We start from the raw sequence: 21881 nt of genomic DNA on the forward strand, positions 1-21881 counted from the left end.
CTCAGTATTGTCCACACTGATTGGCAGCAGCCTGCCAAGGTTTCAGAAAGAACATTCCCCCCCCCCCCCCCGCAAATGGCAGGAGCTGCAGGCATGGGAATATTCTTGGTACACAGATGCCCAGGGAGATGCTGCTGTAGCAAGACTGATATGTTATCACTGCCTAACACTATGTGAGCCTTGAGCACGTTGGCCAGACAAACATGCTGAGTTTACGGATTAATTTAGCGCTGGTACCCCTGAGCTTAAAAGATCAAGAAGCCCTGAGCATGCAAATAATGACAACAAGCTTCTGCACTGCAAGGCACCTACGGAAGTGTGGAAGATCATGAATCCTGCGTTTGAGAGTGATTCTGCTGTGTCAGTGCCACTAGAGACAGTTTAGAGCAGCGCACTGGGTGCCACACTGCAGGGGGCGCCAAAACAATGCTGCAGAACAGAGCGTGAGAGGTGGGGGGCTCCAAATTTTACCTTCGCACAGGGTGGTCTAAACCACCGAGCCTCTTGGGCTTGCCGATCAGAATTTTGGCGGTTCGAATCTGCTCGACGATGGTGAGCTCCTGTTGCTCTGTCCCAGCTCCTGCCAACCTAGCAGTTCGAAAGCACGCTGGTGCAAGTAGATAAATAGGTACCGCTGCAGCGGGAAGGTAAATGACGTTTCCGTGCGCTCTGGTTTCCGTCACAGTGTTCCGTTCCACCAGAAGCGGTTTAGTCCTGCTGGCCACATGACCCAGAAAGCTGTCTGTGGACAAACGCCGGCTCCCTCGGCCTGAAAGCGAGATGAGCGCCGCAACCCCATAGTTGCCTTTGACTGGACTTAACCATCCAGGGGTCCTTTTACCCTTTTTTTTTTTTACCTTTGCCACTGAAATTGGAGAGCTCAAAAGTCCTGATCGGGGTGCAGCAAGGCTGCATTCTTTTCTGGGCAAAAGCCACTAGCTTGACTCAGAAATAAAATTGGAGTGCACCTCCAGGGGTGAATTCAACCCACTGGAGAATCAGAGTGCCTGGTGTGGTTGCAGAGACTGGTAACTCCTAACTGCTGCCTCCCATGGGCGTAGCCGGGGGCGGGGGGCAGGGAGGGCAGCTGCCCCCCTAAATCAAGCAAATCATTACACAATACTCTATTTATCTGTTTATGTTATACTTTTCAATTTTATACATTTCATTAATTCTACACATTTCACTGATTTTACCATCATTTTGACATTTCAAAAGTTGACTTCCTTCCCCCTCTTTCTGTGGTTCCTTAAATTTATTTTTAATATCTTCTGCATATCCAAATTAACTTAGTTTGCTCATGTATTCATCTCCTGTAAATATATAGTCTTATAAAACTGCAGGTTATTGCAATAATCCTGCCAATGTTTATATATATATATATATATATATGTGTGTGTGTGTGTGTGTGTGTGTGTGTGTGTGTATGTATTCGTGTGTGTGTGTGTGTGTGTGTGTTATCTTGATTTCTTATTCTTCCGGTCTTCCTTGGCCACACGGGGTCCCTTCCAACTCCACGATTCTACGCGAACTCTGTTAATTCCAGTGGGCCTACTCTTGAGTAAAACTGAGTTGGGTGCAACCCATTGCCAGCCAATAAAAGAGGGTGCGTGTGTTTACAGATAACCCCATGCAGTCCAGAGTCTAAAACCACCTAAGCGCACCGGCGTTTCTGGAGCGCCCAGAATTTATTGCGCAGGGAAACATCATGCCGGGGCGCAAGGTTGATCCGGAGAGGGAGCGGCGTTTGTTTGCCTTCACCCCCGGCCTCCGCCCGGCCCCTCCGGACTCTTCCCTCTGATAGGCGAAAGAGCAGCTCTTGCGCAACAGGCGGGCGGAGGCTGCGCAGCCATCGGCCATCAGCTCTGAAATTAAGGAGAGCAGAACTGGGAGGTCGGTTTTTCTCTCTCTGGCCGGTGAGTTTCCTTTCCTGAAGGGATCAGGGTTGAAGTTGCCTGCTCCTTTCTTTCTTTCTTTCTTTCTTTCTTTCTTTCTTTCTTTCTTTCTTTCTTTCTTTCTTTCTTTCTTCCCTTCCCTTCCCTTCCCTTCCCTTCCCTTCCCCTTTCTTTCTTTCTTTCTTTCTTTCTTTCTTTCTTTCTTTCTTTCTTTCTTGCAGCGTTCCTTTTTCCCCCTCTGCGCTTTTAACAGTTGCGCCAGGTGGAAATTCAACCGGTGAAGCTCCGCCCGTCGCCAGATCTCTTTTTTCCGCCAGCAAAACTCCACCGGGGGAGTTTGAGGGGTTTGGAGGGAAATGAGGAGCAACAGGGCAAGAGGATTTTCGGCTTGGGATCAGAGGTGGGGGGAACTGGGGCTCCCATCAAGCCCAGGCAGCAGGGCCACTGGTCAGGGATGATGGGAGTTCAGCCACAACAGGAATAACTGGCTTCCTTCCTGACAAATGGGACAGAAGAGAGTGTTTCTGAGCATGTGGAGATTTGGCTGCAGCCCAGTAAGCTACTACTGGTGTTCACAGAGTAAAATAAAATCATATTCAATTTTATGAGATTTTGTTGGTTAATAGTTAATGAGAGCAATATTTCTCATGTATGGGGGGGCGGGTTCCTTTCATTTTTGTTTTATTTCGGGGATGTGTGTATTTGACACAGCGAGGCTCCATGTTAGGAGAAGCTTTCTTTCCTGGGTGACTGGAAAGGGTTGTGACTTCTAAGAGGCCACATTTTACCTGCAGTTTCACATCATTTGATATCTATTATTAGTATTGGTATTGGTATTAGTACAGTGGTACCTCGGGTTAAGAACTTAATTCCTTCCAAAGGTCCGTTCTTAACCTGAAACTGTTCTTAACCTGAAGCACCACTTTAGCTAATGGGGCCTCCCGCTGCCGCCGCGCCACCAGAACATGATTTCTGTTCTCATCCTGAAACAAAGTTCTCAACCCGAGGTACTATTTCTGGGTTAGCGGAATCTGTAACCTGAAGCGTATGTAATGCATAATGTATAATGTAATGTATGTAAGCATCTGTAACCCGAGGTACCACTGTATTTGGGAAAAGAAAAAGGCTGCAGAGTCAACCCTACACAAATCCAGAGTGGAGTCCCTAAGACAGGTGAATGCTGGCTTGTACGCCAGTGTGGTGTAGTGGTTAAGAGCGGTGGACTCGTAATCTGGTGAACTGGATTCGATTCCCCGCTCCTCCACATGCAGCTGCTGGGTGACCTTGGGCCAGTCACACTTCTCTGAAGTCTCTCAGCCTCACTCACCTCACAGAGTGTTTGTTGTGGGGGAGGAAGGGAAAGGAGAATGTTAGCCGCTTTGAGACTCCTTTGGGTAGTGATAAAGCGGGATATCAAATCCAAACTCTTCTTCTTCTTCCCTTCTTCTTCTTTTTCTTCTTCTTCTGGCAACTCCTTCAGCCAAGCTGGTACCAAACATATTGCTCTGTTTTCCTTTGAACCACATCAGTGAGGCTGAGAGGGGGGTCTTGTTGTCTGGGCAGCCCAAGATCTCCACACACTGCCCAGGCTTGCGCCCCGGGGAGGTCAGTTTGGGGCTCCCTACACCTACACAGCGGTTTGACTTCGCCCCTGGAGCAGCGCTCTGTTGTCTTTCGAGACCGACGGATGCCAACAAGATTGGTTTTTAGATTTGCAAAGTGCTTACTGGCCTCAAGCAGTATACAGTGGTACCTCTGGATATGCACACCTCTGGTTGCATATTCTTCAGAATGTGAACACAGCAAACCCGGAAGTATTTTTCCGGCTTTTGCCCCGTGCGCATGCGCAGAAGCACTCTACTGCGCCGTGCACATGCGCAGAACAGGCACCTCCGGTTGCGAATTCCTCGGGATCCGACTGGAGCTCCGGAACGGATCACACGTGCAACCAAAGGTACCACTGTACGAATAAATACAGAAATATTTACAGAAGCAAAGTTCTTAACCTGAGGTGATATTTCTGGGTTAGTGGAGTTTGTAACCTGAAGCGTATGTAACCTGAGGTACCACTGTAATGGGGAAGGCTGTGCTGCTTGAATTGCTGCCTTTACTACCCTTTTAAAAAAATAAATAATAATATAGCATTCTTTTCAGAAAGTGGTGATAACCCTAGAAGTCAGTGTCTATTGACCTTTACAGTCAAATTGCATTGCACACCTTTTGAAAGAGCTGTAGCTTAGTGGCAGAGCATGTGCTTTGTATACGGAAGGTTCTGGGTTCAATTCTTGCCATCTCTTGTGAAAAGGATAAAGTGGCAGGTGATAGGATTGTTGCTGCCAGTCCGAGTAGGCACTGCTGGGCTTGATGGAGCCTGGTGCAAGGCACTTCCTCTGTAAGGAAATGTGTACAGGACTGCAGCTGAATGGTTTATTGAAACCCCAGGGTGTGGCAGGGTGTGAACTTAGGACCTTTGGCCTTGGATAATCAAATATAAGCTTACATCAACTTCTGTTCTGCCCTTCCCTGCCGCAGGAAAAGCTTTTCTTGTGCAAGAAAAGGGCAGATAGGCAGCTTTTAGGAAAGGGGTGGGGGAACCTCATCGCCACTAGCCTCTATGGATAAGATGCCCTTGCATATTTTGTTATGTGCAAATGGCTTTAGATACCTCCTAGGTTCATAAACTAGGGACGCGGGTGGTGCTGTGGGTTAAACCACAGAGCCTAGGGCTTGCCGATCAGAAGGTCGGTGGTTCGAATCCCCGCAACGGGGTGAGCTCCCGTTACTCGGTCCCTGCTCCTGCCAACCTCGCAGTTCGAAAGCATGTCAAAGTGCAAAGTAGATAAATAGGTATCGCTCCAGCAGGAAGATAAACTGCGCTTCCGTGCGCTGCTCTTGTTCACCAGAAGCGGCTTAGTCATGCTGGCTACATGACCTGGAAGCTGTATACTGGCTCCATTGGCCAGTAAAGCGAGATGAGCGCCGCAACCCCAGAGTTGGCCATGACCGGACCTAATGGTCAGGGATACCTTTACCTTTACCTATGTCCATAAAATACCACATAGCATATATTCAACACAAAAAACAGCGACAATTTGTTGTTGACAAAGAACAGCTGGACATATAAAGGGGCTGCATTACCTTCACTAGCTTAGGGCCTCATCAAACCTAAATCCAGCCCTGACCGTGATCAACTCCCACCCGAAACCTACGTCCCCACTGTCGAAGGATGTGTGGATCCAGAATTGGCCTCCACAGTCACTTACAGACTCACAGTTAAAACTGTGTTTATGGAAGACAATCTTACTCGGCTACGAGGGATCGCCAAAGAAGTAGATGTAAGTTCAGGCTCGATGGCCTGGGTTTGCACTAAGAGGCAGCCGAGATGGTCCCCAATCCCTGCTAAATAGCTCCAGCCCCGAACAGGAGTCAACTTCAGCTCTGTATTGCTCAGTAGTAAATTGCAGCCTTTTGCTTACTTGGCATTGAGCTGGGCTGTATGTAGCATAAACAAAACCTTGGAGGACAACGTCTCTGCTTTACATCAAGCATTTTCGCCATCCAGAAGACGCTTTTATATGTGTGTTTACCTGACCTCTGGCTGCTGTCTCTGCAGCCATAATTCTTCCAAACTAAACATATCACCGTTATGGTCTGTAGGGGTGGGATGAAATAGAAGGCCAAGTTTTCCTGATTTCCCCCATCTGTCTATCGCAGTGTTTCCCAACCTTTGGTTTCCAGCTGTTTTTGGACTACAACTCCCATCATCCCTAGCTAGCAAGACCAGTGGTCAGGGATGATGGGAACTGTAGTCCAAAAACAGCTGGAGACCAAAGGTTGGGAAACACTGTGCTATCGCAAGTTGTGCCGTAGTGCAGAGCATAGGTTCTCCCTCACTCCAGTTTCACGCTGAGAAAAGTTGTTGTTGTTGTTGTTGTCGTTTAGTCGTTTAGTCGTTTAGTCGTTTAGTCGTGTCCGACTCTTCATGACCCCATGGACCAGAGCACGCCAGGCACTCCTGTCTTCCACTGCCTCCCGCAGTTTGGTCAGACTCATGTTTGTAGCTTCGAGAACACTGTCCAACCATCTCATCCTCTGTCGTCCCCTTCTCCTTGTGCCCTCCATCTTTCCCAACATCAGGGTTTTTTCCAAGGAGTCTTCTCTTCTCATGAGGTGGCCAAAGTATTAGAGCCTCAGCTTCAGGATCTGTCTTTCCAGTGAGCACTCAGGGCTGATTTCCTTAAGAATGGATAGGTTTGATCTTCTTGCAGTCCATGGGACTCTCCTCCAGCACCATACTTCAAAAGCATCAATTCTTCAGCGATCAGCCTTCTTGATGGTCCATACATCACTACTGGGAAATCCATATCTTTAACTATACGGACCTTTGTTGGCAAGGTGATGTCTCTGCTTTTTAAGATGCTGTCTAGGTTTGTCATTGCTTTTCTCCCAAGAAGCAGGCGTCTTTTAATTTCGTGGCTGCTGTCACCATCAGTGATCATGGAGCCCAAGAAAGTAAAATCTCTCACTGCCTCCATTTGTTTCCCTTCTGTTTGCCAGGAGGTGATGGGACCAGTGGCCATGATCTTCGTTTTTTTTTTATGTTGAGCTTCAGACCATATTTTGTGCTCTCCTCTTTCACCCTCATTAAGAGGTTCTTTAATTCCTCCTCACTTTCTGCCATCAAGGTTGTGTCATCTGTATATCTGAGGTTGTTGATATTTCTTCCGGCAATCTTAATTCCGGCTAGGGATTCATCCAGCCCAGCCTTTCGCATGATGAATTCTGCATATAAGTTAAATAAGCAGGGAGACAATATACAGCCTTGTCATACTCTTTTCCCAATTTTGAACCAATCAGTTGTTCCATATCCACCGGTTGGATTTTTGTCAAAAAGCAGCCAAGTAATTTTGGCATAGCATTGGGACATCAGCTCCGCGCAAGACATGACGTATAGGAGCAACAACTGGTAAAAGATAGCCGTAATATTTTACAAGAATAAGAAGAAACAATATGGACAGAATAAATGTCACACACAGGAAGAACAAGGATACAGTATGAGATCTTCACTTGTAGACTTATAAACCATTTAATGTGTCACCACGAAAAGAAGTTATAAATATTGCAGCTGTTGTATAAGGGATTACTATGATGACTGGAATGTAATTGAGATCAATAAGATTTTGGAACGCAGAAATAAAGTAAATCGTCAAACCATAAATTCTAGGATGCTGGGGGGGCACCTAAATTATATAATTTGAATGATTTAGTTTGAATATAGTTTGAATGATTGATATTAGGAACTGTATTATAATTTAATTTTAAAAAATTCTTTCCAGTAGCACCTTAGAGACCAACTAAGTTTGTTCTTGGTACGAGCTCTCATGTGCATGCACACAAAAGCTCATACCAAAAACAAACTTAGTTAGTCTCTAAGGTGCTACTGGAAGGAATTTTTTTATTATTTTGTTTCGACTACGGCAGACCAGCATGGCTACCTACCTGTAACTTTTATTATAATTTGACATTGATATAATGAGGCTATGATTGGATTATTGTAATTGAAAACTAATAAAAATTATTACCAAAAAAAAAAAAAAGCAGCCAAGTAGAATAAGTCCGTTCAAGTTTCTAGTCCACAAGATGCTGCTGGCAGTGGACAGCATTTTACACTCTATAAAATCCAGGTGGGTACCAAATGTTTTCTCTGTTGCAATCGCTCTTGGGACAGCTGCTCTTAGGTCTACTGAACTGTTGCACACAGAGGACTGTGGGGATTATATTGCGTGCTTTGCACCACTTTTTTACAATTTGAAGGAAGCTGCTGTTTAATCATTAAGCCACAGAGCCTGGTGGAGAAGGAAACTTGCAGTCATCCCCTTTTCACTGAGCACGAGTTTGATAGCAAGAGCTTTATTTACAGGGCAATGATGGAGATATGGAGCATATGCTGTTGGGTTATACGTTTATGCTTCCACTGCCAAAAGGGGAGAAAGGATTGTGCTTTTATTGCTGTCTAACTATAAAACTAGTGCAAAAGTTAACTTTAATTTTTGACCTTCGAACAGCGAGTCCAGGCATAGTTTTATACCCTCTAACACAGTGGTCTCCCTTTTGGGGGGAACCACTTTAAAATCACTGGGAAGTCTCAGCAAACCACCTAATAATAATAATAATAATAATAATGATAATAATAATGTGTGTGCATTCTGCAAATCAAAGCACATACAAAACATTTGGTTTCCCATAACCATGGCCTTGCTGTTCTAATGAGATGGGTGAAGAAAAGTAAAATATATATATTTTCCATCAGCGAACAGCATCTATGTTGGCAAATCAGCACCCAGCCAAAGGACATTTCCCCTCTGTTCAGTAATCTGGTCAAAATGGCTTCAGCCTCATAGAATCATAGAATCATAGAGTTGTAAAGGACTTTGAGCATCATCTAGTCAAGCCCCCTGCAATGCGGGATTTTTTTAAAAAATAATTTTTATTTGATTTCACAAGTATAAAATTATAACAATACACATCCACATTTAAAGATTCCTCCGAATCTCTAGACGTCCCACCTTTCCTTCCGTTGATCCTATTATTAACCTTTTCTACTGCATATTTTCCAACAGTCCAGTCGTTTCATTTTGTCCATAGTATTTGCTACATTACAAGTGTTAATGCAATCCTGCTAATGTTTTCATCCAAGAGAAATTATAAATTTTTCCCATTCTTTTTGAAGTTTTGGTCTTCATGGTTCCTGAGCTCTCCGGTCAGTTTCGCCATTTCGGTGTAATCCAATAGTTTAATTTGCCATTCTTCTCTGGTAGGGACTTTATCTTCTTTCCATCTCTGGGCTAGTATCATCCGTGTAGCTGTTGTCACATACATAAAAAGTCTTTTCTTCTCCTTTGGAATATCAGGACCAACAATTCCTAATAGAAAAGCCTCTGGTTGTTGTTTTTTAAAATAAAAGTTAGTTTAGACATTAATTTCAACTCATTATATATCATTTCCCAGAATGCTTTTTTTAACCTTACACTTCCACCACATATGGTAAAAGGTGCCTTCTTTTCTTTACATATCCAGCAGATATTTGTACCTGTCTTATACATTTTTGCTAGTTTACTAGGAGTCAAGTACCATCTGTACATCATTTTCATTTCTTTCACTGTACAGCACGCCGAAAAATGTAAGTCAGTTTTCCATAACCTTTCCCAATCTGAAAATTGGATCCCTCGCCCAGCCCCAGCCCTGGTTTAAATGCATAGATTTTCTGCCATTCCATTAAGTTTGGCTCATTAGTGCTGCTAAAGTTGTTTATTTTGCGGCTTATCCAGAATTGATCCGAACTAATGGCCTCTTAAACATCACGCTGGGTTTTTCCAGCAAAAACAACACAATCTACTTCCTTCATCCGATACGACTAATGAAGCCGACTGCAGTCCACAAAAGCTTTAGGCATAATAAATTTGGGGAGCCTTTAAGGTGCCACAAGACTCTTGTTTTAGTCACCAGATAGTCTCTTTGCCCCCAACTTTTAAGGGATTAAATTCAGGGGGGTGGATGCGAGGTGGCAAAAGATCTATCAGCCTGCTTTGCAAAACTTGGGATGGGAAAGGAGAAGGAAACGGTCGAAAGAGCTGAGTCATTTGTCCTGAGTACAACATGAGCGCTCTCTGTATATCAAATATAGCAGCCTTGCGAAATTTCACTGAACGTCATCCACTTTCCCCAACTTCCTCCTGTCAGGAGAAGTCTGCAGGGCGAGGGAAAACAGAATAATAGGGAGCAACTCCCCTGGGAGGAAAAGTTGCAACATTCGGGACTTTTTAGTTTAGAAAAAGATGAATAAAGGAGGGGGAATGCGACAGAAGTGTATAAAATTATGTTCACAGGTGGTGGGGATGGAAATATGTACATTGGGGGGGGGGGGCAAAGGATGTTTAAGGAGATAAGAGAAATCACTGGGTTAAAGCTGACCAAAAGTCCAGAAGTAGCATTATACAGTGGTACCTCAGGTTAAGTACTTAATTCGTTCTGGAGGTCTGTACTTAACCTGAAACTATTCTTAACCTGAAGCACCACTTTAGCTAATGGGGGCCTCCTGCTGCCGCCGCGCCGCCAGAGCACAATTTCTGTTCTCATCCTGAAGCAAAGTTCTTAGCCTGAAGCACAATTTCTGTGTTAGCAGAGTCTGTAACCTGAAGCGTATGTAACCTGAGGTACCATTGTAATCAATTTTCGATGGGGTGGAAGGTTCACAAGCTAGGAAGAACCTGCTCACAAATCTATTGGCAGCTGCATGAATTATTATAGCTAGGAAGTGGAAGGGGCAAGCAGAATACAAAATGGAAGAATGTTATAAAGAGGTGTGGGATATAGCTATTAACGATAAATTAACACGTGCCATTAAGGTAAGATGGGGAAGATGCAGGAGAAATGATTTTGAGGAGAATTTGTAGAATTCACCAGGATTTGGGTGATGGTGGAGGAACTGCTCAAAGTGGTATGATGCTGCTTTAAATGTGTGGTGCTTTCTAGTACCAGAGAAGAATGGCAAACTAAGCTGTTGGACTACGCTGAAATGGCAAAACTGACCGGAAGGTTCAGGAGCCAAGAAGACAAAAACTTCAAGAAAGAATGAGAGGAAATATATAATTTATTTAGGAGACCACTGTAAGCAGAGGAAAACATTAGCAGGATTTTAATAACACTTGTAATGTAACAAATAATATGGACACAGACAAAATATAGATTATAAAATAATACGCAGTTGAAAATGTTGACAATGGGACCCATGGAGGGGAAGGCAGGAAGTCTGGAGCTTCAGGGAAATCTCTAAATATGGATATGTATTTGGTGTTGCTATAACTCTACACTTGTAAAATCAAATAAAAATTATTTCAAAAATAAATAAATGTGTAGTGCTTACTCTGAAAGAATCCTGGGAAATGTAGTTCACCCTTCATAGGGTTAGAATGCCCAATCTGCTTAACAAACTACACTTCCCAGGATTCTGTGGGGGGAAGCCGTGACTCTTAAAGTGGTACAAGGATTCTTTAAAGCAGCCTTTCTCAACCTGTGGGTCCCCAGATGTTGTTGAACTACAACTCCCATCACCCCTAACTAGCAAGGCCAGAGCTCAGGGATGATGGGAGTTGTAGTCCAACAACATCTGGGAACCCACAGGTTGAGAACCACTGCTTTAAAGGGACACTGTGGATGTGACCTTTGACACGGCACCTGAGTATTCCAGGTTATCAACATCTGTTTGTATAGCGCCTTCGGGCAGCTCGCACTCATGGCTCTACCCACAGAACCTGTGATAGGAGCGGTACCTGTCAGGCTTTAGGGAATTGGCTTCCCTGCAACGCGCTCTTCATGGGGCTACCTTTGAAGGTGACCCGGAAACTGCAGTTAATCCAGAATGCGGCAGCTAGACTGGTGACTGGGAGCGGCCACCGGGACCACATAACACCGGTCCTGAGAGATCTGCATTGGCTCCCAGTACGTTTCCGAGCACAATTCAAAGTGTTGGGTTGGTGCTGACCTTTAAAGCCCTAAATGGCCTCGGTCCAGTATACATGAAGGAGCGTCTCCACCCCCATCGTTCAGCCCGGACACTGAGGTCCAGCACCAAGGGCCTTGTGGCGGTTCCCTCATTGCGAGAAGTGAGGTTACAGGGAACCAGGCAGAGGGCCTTCTCGAGAATGGCGCCCACCCTGTGGAACACCCTCCTTTTAGATGTGAAGGTAGTAAGCCCTTTGCTAAATAATAATAATAATAATAATAATAATAATAATAATAATAATAATAATAAATTTATTTATACCCCGCCCATCTGGCTGGGTTTCCCCAGCCACTCTGGGTGGTTCCAAGCAGAATATTAAAATACAATGGTCTGTTAAACATTAAAAGCTTCCCTAAACAGGGCTGCCTTCAGATGTCTTCTAAAAGTCTGGTAGCTGTTTTTCTCTTTGACATCTGGTAGGAGGGTGTTCCACAGGGCGGGTGCCACTACCAAGAAGGCCCTCTGCCTGGTTCCCTGTAACTTGGCTTCTCGCAGCGAGGGAACCAACAGAAGGCCATTGGCGCTGGACCTCAGTGTCCGGGCTGAACGATGGGGGTGGAGATGCTCCTTCAGGTATACTGGACCAAGGCCATTTAGGGCTTTAAAGGTCAGCACCAACACTTTGAATTGTGCTCGGAAACATACTGGGACCCAGTGTAGGTCTTTCAAGACTGGTGTTGAAAGTGGTGCTTCAGGTTAAGAACAGTTTCAGGTAAAGAACGGACCTCTGGAACGAATTAAATACTTAACCCGAGGTACCACTGTACAATCTTCCTGCTCCTGGGAAGATTCAGGATCACGATCAAGAGGAATGCAGCCCTCCTCAGCACGATCCCTGACGGTACCCAAACAGTAACGTAAACCAACGTTCCTTTTCACCGCTCACATCTCTCCTTATCGCTTCGCAGATTTGAGGCTGGCCCAAGATGGCAACAGTTGGATTCATGTCTTCGTGTGCCGGTGTGCGTCCCATGGCGCCTTTGATGAGGCAGGGGGTTCAGAAAATGAGATCGTCCCAGTTCCACACCACAGCCAGGTCTGCTTCGAAGGATTACTACGAGGTGCTTGTGCTAGGAGGAGGCACCGGCGGAGTCTCCATGAGTACACGAATGAAGCGAAAAGTCGGAGCTGGCAATGTGGCGGTTGTTGAGCCCAGTGAGGTAAAAATGTGGCTCTCCCTCTTCTCCTCCTGCCTCCATCCCAGTGGGCAGCAAATTCCTAATATTAATAGTTACCTCCCATGCATCACATTCCGCTCCCACAGTTATTCCGGACAGAATAATCTTGAGAAGTTTTCTCTCACGGCTGAGCAGGGGTGGGATGTATATAAATTTGCTAAATAAAACCAATGTGCATAATTTCAATTAGGTGGTGCTAGGTCTGCTGGGTGGCGCTGTGGGTTAAACCACTGAGCCTGGGGCTTGCCGATCAGAAGGTTGGCGGTTTGAATCCCCGCGACAGGGTGAGCTCCCGTTGCTTGGTCCCTGCTCCTGCCAACCTAGTGGTTCGAAAGCATGTCAAAGTGCAAGTAGATAAATAGGTACCACTCCGGCGGGAAGGTAAACGGCATTTCTGTGCGCTGCTCTGGTTCGCCAGAAGTGGCTTAGTCATGCTTAGCCACATGACCTGGAAGCTGTACACCAGCTCCCTTGGCCAATAAAGCGAGATGAGCGTGCAACCCCAGAGTCGGTCACGACTGGACCTAATGGTCAGGGGTCCCTTTACCTTTACCCTTTAGGTCTGCTGGGGGAGAAATTTACTGTTCGAAGTTTGTAAGCCTCGTTTAAATTAAAAGAAGAACACTATAATTTATTTAGGAGACCACTGTAAGCAGATGAGAACATTAGCAGGATTCTAATAACACTTGTAGTGTAACAAATACGATGGACAATATGGACAGATATAAAATATAGACAATGAAATAAAATACAGTTGGAAATGTTGACAATAGGACCCATGCCTGGGATGGGGGGGGGGGAGTCTCGAGATTCAGAGAAATCTCTATATACGGATATGTATTTGGTATTGTTATAACTTTTCATTTGTAAAATCAAATAAAAATGATTTAATTTTTTTAAAGAACAACACTCCATGGCAGGACTTTAAGCAAGCAATCAGAGAGAGTCACTCTCAGATCACTTTTGCCTGAGGCAAGATGTTCTCCTGTTAAACAGGGTAGGATTGAATGCTGCTCACCCACGTATAAATTGTCTCAGTTTTGGCCTTCATTTTTGATACTTAGGGGGCTGCAACATTCCTGTCTTTTTGCATTGCATCTAGAACAACAAATGCTTTTTGACCTGGAAAGATCACTCACGGGGCGGGCTGTGGGTTGCTCTTCTAATCTAGAAATAGAACATCCAGGACTTGGGCTGAGTTTACGCATTTTGAAATATTAAAATTTGTCGCCAGGTGGTGAACATAATCTGCAGCTGCCCTATATGGAGTCGGAGCACGCATTCAGCTGTAGGCTAGGGAGAAGGGAGACATTTTATTCAGTACACTTTTAAAGACAAATCATTGTAACTCGCACCATGTGAGAACCAAAACGCAGCAATCCATCAGAATTTGCAGGTCTCTGAATTTTGCTCTGCTGTTCTCCAGCCATCTATTGTGTACAAAACTACATACAGCGGTACCTCGGGTTACATATGCTTCAGGTTACATACGCTTCAGGTTACAGACTCCGCTAAGCCAGAAATAGTACCTCGGCTTAAGAACTTTGCTTCAGGATGAGAACAGAAATTGTGCTCCGGCGGTGCAGCGGCAGCAGAAGGCCCCATTAGCTAAAGTGGTGCTTCAGGTTAAGAACAGTTTCAGGTTAAGATCGGACCTCCGGAACGAATTAAGTACTTAACCCGAGGTACCACTGTACATTAGAATAAAGCATGTATAAAAAATGCCCATACAGTGGACGTTTGGGTTGCAAACGTGATCCATGTAAGAAGCAGGTTCACAACCCGCAGCGCCGTGTCTGTGCACGTGCGGGTTGCGATTCGTCACTTCTGTGCATGCACAAAGCACGATTTATCACTTATGCACAAGCACCGAAACCCAGAAGTAACCTGTTCTGGTACTTCCAGGTTCATCGTGGTGCGCAACCCGAAATCACGCAACCCAAAGTGTCTGTAACCCGAGGTATGACTGTATTAGTGAAAATAACATGAGGGGAATTTGCTTTGCAAAAATCTGTAATGGGCAAAGTTGCATACAAGTGTATATCTTAGGATAAATTCACATTGAATACTGCTGAATTTTTATAAGGACCTAAGAAAGATAATTCGCAATGTGCAAATGTGGAAAAATGAGAACTAGAGAGAAACAAAAATTGACAGATTTCTGCATTCCTACTGTAACCCTGTATTATTTATTCTGAGCTGTGGGCTGCTAAAGACAGGTGTTACAATTTAAGGACTGAGGTACAGATGCTCCTTTCTTATCACACCTGCTTAACTGACTTTTGAAAGAAGTCCCTCCAGTGCTCAGGCTATGTGGCTTCTGCTCCTGTTTTTCAGAAGCACTATTTTATTTTTTATTTCTTTTCTTATAATTTTTATTAGTTTTTTTAACATATCATTTTCAACAGTAATTAAACATACTTTTACATCTTATTCAAATTTTTGACTTCCATCAATCCTGTCTGAAAATTTTCCAGTCTAATTTCTCAGTATGCATTTCTTATCTTCCCTATTGCATTTCAAACTCATAACCAATATCTCTGTCTTTTTCTACTTTGTAACACTTGTATATTTCTCCTTACAAAACTTCTTGTAGTCCTACTAGCGTAATTTGTTGATTACAGTTGCTCTTCAAATAATTCAGATACTTCTTCCAATCTTCTGTAAATCTCTGGTCCCGCAGGTTTCGAATCCTTCCTGTCATTTTGTCCAATTCTGCATAGTCCATTAATTTCGTCTGCCATTCTTCTTTCATCGGAATTTCTTCTTGTTTCCATTTCTGGGCTAACAACACCCTTATCGCAGTTGTTGCATATAAAAACAATTTAACATCATGCCTATTAATGTCCTGACCTATAATACCAAGTAAAAATGCTTCTGTTTTTTTAAAAATGTATATTTTCAGAAGCACTATTATCAGCCACTCTGGACTTTGGTTGGGGCAGGAGCAAAACCACTGGCACCCTGTTCCCGTCCAACGGCAAGTGTGATTCCTTCCGGTGTAAAGTGGATCCAATCCAGAGTTCAGAAGCTGGATCCAGACAAGAACTGTGTCCACCTGGAGAACAACCAAAAGGTAAGCTCTCAGCTGCCTCTTCATTTAATCCTCGTTACTACAAAAACTGAAGCTCTATACTTTACGGAAGCTTGTCACCTTGATGGAGAATATTGGAAACTTGGGCTAGAGACAAGCAGTTGCATCCAATATTAGCCCTGCTCACAGTAGACTCATTGAAACGGATGAACATTACAAATTAATTTGGAGATGCTATTTAACAGCAGTCAGATTAAATCAAATAAACAAGGAATATTCGGTGTTATGTTGGAGGGGATGCCAGGAAACAGGGAATTGTGTTCACATGTGGTGGAGGTGTAAAGACGTACAATTATTTTTGGTAAAGGGTGTTTAAGGAGATAACAGAAACCACTGGGTTAAAGCTGACCAAAAGTCCAGAGGTAGCATTATTATCGATTTACGATGGGGTGGAAGGTTCGCAGGCTAGGAAGGTCCTGCTCACAAATTATTGACAGCTGCACAAATTATTATAGCTAGGAAGTGGAAGGGGCAAGCAGAATACAAAATGGAAGAATGGTATAAAGAGGTGTGGGATATAGCTATTAACGATAAATTAACACGTGCCATTAAGGTAAGACGGGGAAGATGCAGGAGAAATGATTTTGAGGATAATTTGTAGAATTTATACTATTAAAAGGGAAAGGGGTCAAACCATCGCAAGAGGTGTAGAAATTTTGGGAGGTTGCTTAGTTACAATGGAATGGTCTCGGGGGTGGGGTGCACATTTTATTCTTATTTATTTATGATTATTACTTTGTCACAAAGAAAAAGTAAAAGAAAGAAACTGATGAACATGGCTAACTTAGATCCATTTATTTTAATGGACCTGCTCTGAACAGGACTTCATGGCTTCCTGCCCATTGCTGGAAGCAACCCATTGCTTCCAGATGGAGTGTCATAGGAGATTCTACAATCACCTTGTGTGATTGTTTTGAAGCTGCAATACTATACATACATTGACCTGGGAGCAAGTCCCATTCAACTTAATAAGGCTTACATGTGAGTAGACATCTATAGGGTTAATGGTCAATGAAGCTCGTGAAAAGACAGCTTTGTAGCATAGATTGGCAAGGATGCTCAATGTAATGAATGACTTTCTTATATTACAGATATCTTACAAGTATTTGATCATCGCCCTTGGGCTCCAGCTACATTTTGAAAAGGTATTTTTTTATTTTAAAAAAGTCTCTGTTGGTAAAAACTCTGGTGTGAAGCAGGATACAAAGAGTTAGTTTGGGCATCATTTTACTGCCCATTCTGCATTTGTCTTATGCAGCGCCGCTTCTGTTCTGCTGCAATCTTGCCGCAAATTGCATTATTCAACTTAATAATAATAATAATAATAATAATAATAATAATAATAATAATATATTATTTATACCCCGCCCATCTGGTTGGGCTTCCCCAGCCACTCTGGGCGGCTTCCCAAAAAATATTAAAATACTTAATACATCAAACATTAAAAGCTTCCCTAAACAGGGCTGCCTTCAGGTGTCTTCTAAAAGTCTGGTAGTTGTTGTTCTCTTTGACATCTGGTGGGAGGGCGTTCCACAGGGAGGGCGCCACTACCGAGAAGGCCCTATGCCTGGTTCCCTGTAACTTGGCTTCTCGCAGTGAGCTGTCCGCTGTGGTGAAATGACATAGCTTATGTAATGTTTGCAAGTGGTCCCAAAATTATGTCATTACATTGTCGTTTTGTTAATAATAATAATAATAATAATAATAATAATTCATTCCCTGCCCATCTGGCTGGGTTTCCCCAACCACTCTGGGCGTCTGCCAACAGAATATTAATAATAAAAATAAAAAAGCGATAATCTGTGGCAGTTATATTCCAAAACATCAACAGTCCACCAGGTTGGAGAAAGCTGCTGCTGCCCAGTGCCCACTTACCAGAGAGTAAGCCCCACTGAAATGCACTCCGGTGCTCTGAAAATTCACTTTCTGATTCTGGAGAGTCAAATTGCCTTAAAAGAAGGCCGGGCCTTCCCCGCTGGCTGGATTCTAAATGTTTCTGCTGGAAAAACTAACACCAATGAAAAATCATGTTTTGGTTTTTCCTTGAGACATTATATTGTTTCCCAAAACTGGCCGGGGGGGGTGGTGGACAAAAAATTCATCCCCGGAAGGCATTTCAGTCCTGAAAACGTTGCAGTTATTTGCATGCAGGTGTGGGGCCAGTGTGCATTTAGAACACCGTGTTTTTCCGTGTAAAACTCGCCCCCGTGTATAAGACAACCCCTATTTTGGGGGATTCCAAATTAAGAAAATGGGGTGGTGGGTTGCCTAGAGTTGAGCTTTTTGGGGGGGTGGGGGGGTTGCCATAAGTCGCTCACCCGCCTGACAAATGCATGCATCGCCAAAGCCACAAATCACCTGACCGTTCGCCGCAAGCAGCCGCCAATCACCCACCCAATTGCCGCAGTGACTGCTGAAACCAATCGCCCGTCCCCACTCTGCACTATCCCATGTATAAGACGACCCCCAATTTTTAACATTATTTTATAATAGAAAAACATCATCTTATACACCGAAAACTATGGTATCCACAATCCAACACAGAGTTTAATGCACTTTGAATACCACCGATTTCAATGGTTTTAAGTGTACTAGAATCTGTGATGGGCTGGGGCTAGGATGTTCAGGGTCTGGGTGCTGTGAGGAAACTATTTTTTAATTGGGAGTGTGTGCATGCAGACTGTTTGTTCCAGATGGTGATCATGACAAGACAAGTTGCATGTACAGTGGTACCTCGGGTTAAGTACTTAATTCGTTCCACAGATCCGTTCTTAACCTGAAACTGTTCTTAACCTGAAGCACCACTTTAGCTAATGGGGCCTCCTCCTGCTGCCGCACCGCCGGAGCATGATTTCTGTTCTTGTCCTGAAGCAAAGTTCTTAACCTGAAGCACTATTTCTGGGTTAGCGGAGTCTGTAACCTGAAGCGTATGTAACCTGAGGTACCACTGTATTTCCTGAAGGCTAACAGAGAAGGCCTGCAGGGGCCCTCTGGTGGTCTGTCTTAAGAAGTTGAATGTATCCGAAGGTCTAGCACTCGCTTCATGCATGGGATCAGTGTGAGAATGAATGAGCTTTGCTTCAAATTGGAGAATACTCTCAGTTCATGTTAGAATATGACAGTTAATGGTGGAATTTTGGACATGTTTAGAAGTACATCCAGAATTGAATTTCATTTCCCTCATCAACAATACAACCTCTTTTATTTAAAAATTAGAAACAAGTCAATTGCTCTCTGTTTCAGACTGTTACGTGGAGGAAGGCTTCTTTAACTTACGCATGTGCAGGTTTTTAAAAATCTTTATTGAAAGTTCAAAAAGTACATGACTGTATGGGCACCAAACATGGTGAGACACAAACAAAAAAGAGAAAAGGAAAAAGAGAAACAGAACCCATGAGGAGGGAAAACAAAGGGGGGGACGCCCAAAATTGTATATTTTACGAGGTTGCTATTGTACTTCACCAGATCTTAACCTATTACAGTATTTGTAAGAACAGATTCCAAATATCATTGAATTTGTCCATGGCAAGTCTGTGTTTATATGCAAGTTATTCATATGTTGCAAGTCTTCAATCCAATCGTAGAAGGGAGCCGCATTTTTATTTTCCCAGTTCATCAGGATCAGTCTTTTTGCTGTGGTAAGGGCACCGAGAGTCCACTCATGTTGTCCTTTTGTAGGGTTCCATGTGCTGGGTATATAATTCAAGAGGATATTTTGCTCTGTAAGTGTAAGGTTGTTCCATTCAGTTCTGTTGATGGTTTCAGTTACCTTCTGCCAAAAATCTATCAAAATAGGACAGTGAAAAAACATGTTTTAGAGAAGCAGTATTCCTATTGCATCTCCAACGCATGTGGAGTTTTTACCAAATTATGACTCCATAGCCTTCCATACATTCAGGGAGGCATCAGTAATTTGAGGACCGGTTAATATCTGAGACAGAAGCCTGCGACCCTCCAGATGTTATTGGACTGCAAATCCTATTGTCTCTAGTTAAAAGATGCCCAACGCCCCAATGCATGGTGGGAGTTGTAGTTTAGCAACATCTAGAGAGCCGCAGGTTACTCACTGCTTGCCTATACCAACTAGGAGACACCATGTATTGGGCCCGGTCTTATTCAACATCTTTATCAACGACTTGGATGATGGACTCAAGGGCATCCTGATCAAATTTGCAGATGACACCAAACTGGGAGGGGTGGCTAACACCCCAGAGGACAGGATCACACTTCAAACCGACCTTGACAGATTAGAGAACTGGGCCAAAACAAACAAGATGAATTTTAATAGGGAGAAATGTAAAGTATTGCACTTGGGCAAAAAAAATGAGAGGCACAAATACAAGATGGGTGACACCTGGCTTGAGAGCAGTACATGGGAAAAGGATCTAGGAGTCTTGGTTGACCACAAACTTGACATGAGCCAACAGTGTGACGCGGCAGCTAAAAAAGCCAATGCAATTCTGGGCTGCATCAATAGGAGTATAGCATCTAGATCAAGGGAAGTAATAGTGCCACTGTATTCTGCTCTGGTCAGACCTCACCTGGAGTACTGTGTCCAGTTCTGGGCACCACAGTTCAAGAAGGACACTGACAAACTGGAACGTGTCCAGAGGAGGGCAACCAAAATGGTCAAAGGCCTGGAAACGATGCCTTATGAGGAACGGCTAAGGGAGCTGGGCATGTTTAGCCTGGAGAAGAGGAGGTTAAGGGGTGATATGATAGCCATGTTCAAATATATAAAAGGATGTCACATAGAGGAGGGAGAAAGGTTGTTTTCTGCTGCTCCAGAGAAGCGGACACGGAGCAATGGTTCCAAACTACAAGAAAAAAGATTCCACCTAAACATTAGGAAGAACTTCCTGACAGTAAGAGCTGTTCGACAGTGGAATTTGCTGCCAAGGAGTGTGGTGGAGTCTCCTTCTTTGGAGGTCTTTAAGCAGAGGCTTGACAACCATATGTCAGGAGTGCTCTGATGGTGTTTCCTGCTTGGCAGGGGGTTGGACTCGATGGCCCTTGTGGTCTCTTCCAACTCTATGATTCTATGATTCTATGATTCTATGTGACGTATCACACAATAATATGCCTTGTTTATGTGAAGACTTGATCTGAATATTTTACCAGTTATAGTGGTACCTTGGTTTACGAACTTAATCCGTTCCGGAAGTCTGTTCTTAAACCAAAGCATTCTTAAACCAAGGCGTACTTTCTCATAGCAACGGGGGGCTCAATTTACAAATGGAACACACTCAACAGGAAGTGAAACGTGTTCTTATTCCAAGGCAAAGTTCACAAACCAAAACACCTCCTTCCGGGTTTGCAGCGATCTTAATCCAAGTCGTTCATAAACCAAGCTGTTCTCCAACCAAGGTACCACTGTACTGAATCAAGATAAATGCTGATGTAATAGCTCTGATCATGATCTTGGTCCCAAGAAAATCTATAGGAATTGTGTTACTATGTTACTATGTTACTGAGGTTGGCACTTTCCTCCCATACTCAACGGGTTTAATAACGTAGCTGGAAAGAAGCCACTCTCAATTTGCATTTCCAACGCGCCTGGCACAATTAAATATTACGCAGCTAATTTTGTTTTGTTGTAGATCAAGGGCTTGCCCGAAGCTTTCAGCACTCCTAAAATAGGTTCCAATTATTCCGTCCACACTGTGGAGAAAACTTGGAAGGCTCTGCAAGATTTCCAGGGAGGAAATGCCATCTTCACTTTTCCAAACACACCCGTGAAATGTGCCGGAGCACCACAAAAGATCATGTACTTGTCAGAGGCGTACATGAGAAAGGTATGCGCTGTCTGTTACTGGAAGCTGAGCAGACTCGATAGATCTGCGTTGTGGCTTGAGCAGATGGCAAGATCTTTGCAATGCAAAAGGGCCAGAGCTTCATCTGCACAGATATTACGCTCTTTTAAACTGCTGGGACTCTCAGCCTCTGTTCACAAAAACTTTTTAGCTATTAGGGTGGACTTCTCTCTCGTCTCCTGAGAAAGATGGAGGCAGGGAGGCTGTCCCTTGATTATGTTATAAGAAAAAATGGCTCCCTTTCCCTTATGGGGTATTCCAAAGCCCATATAGAGTCCTTAAGTGGGTTCCCTATCGGTAGGAGGAAATAACAGAGGCCAACCAGAGTATATTGAGAAG

At 43.9% G+C, this 21881-nt stretch overlaps 1 protein-coding gene across 2 annotated transcripts in view; it reads left to right on the forward strand.

The window, feature by feature from the left end:
* Positions 1-1745: 1745 nt before the first annotated feature.
* SQOR (sulfide quinone oxidoreductase) overlaps positions 1746-21881 on the forward strand; it is a 33226-nt gene continuing 13090 nt past the window's right edge. Inside the window, exons 1-5 of one of the 2 annotated variants that reach the window (XM_081839125.1) lie at positions 1746-1916; positions 12366-12617; positions 15541-15711; positions 16821-16874; positions 21330-21524. In XM_081839125.1, the coding sequence (XP_081695251.1) occupies positions 12384-12617; positions 15541-15711; positions 16821-16874; positions 21330-21524 (654 nt within the window). In that variant the 5' untranslated portion in view covers positions 1746-1916; positions 12366-12383. Of the gene's footprint in view, positions 1917-2381; positions 2450-12365; positions 12618-15540; positions 15712-16820; positions 16875-21329; positions 21525-21881 lie in introns of those variants that run through there. The other variant, XM_081839126.1, reaches the window with a different exon arrangement.

Source organism: Podarcis erhardii (genome assembly GCF_964252035.2).
Source record: "Podarcis erhardii genome assembly, chromosome: 14".
Classification (NCBI taxonomy): Eukaryota; Metazoa; Chordata; class Lepidosauria; order Squamata; family Lacertidae; genus Podarcis; species Podarcis erhardii.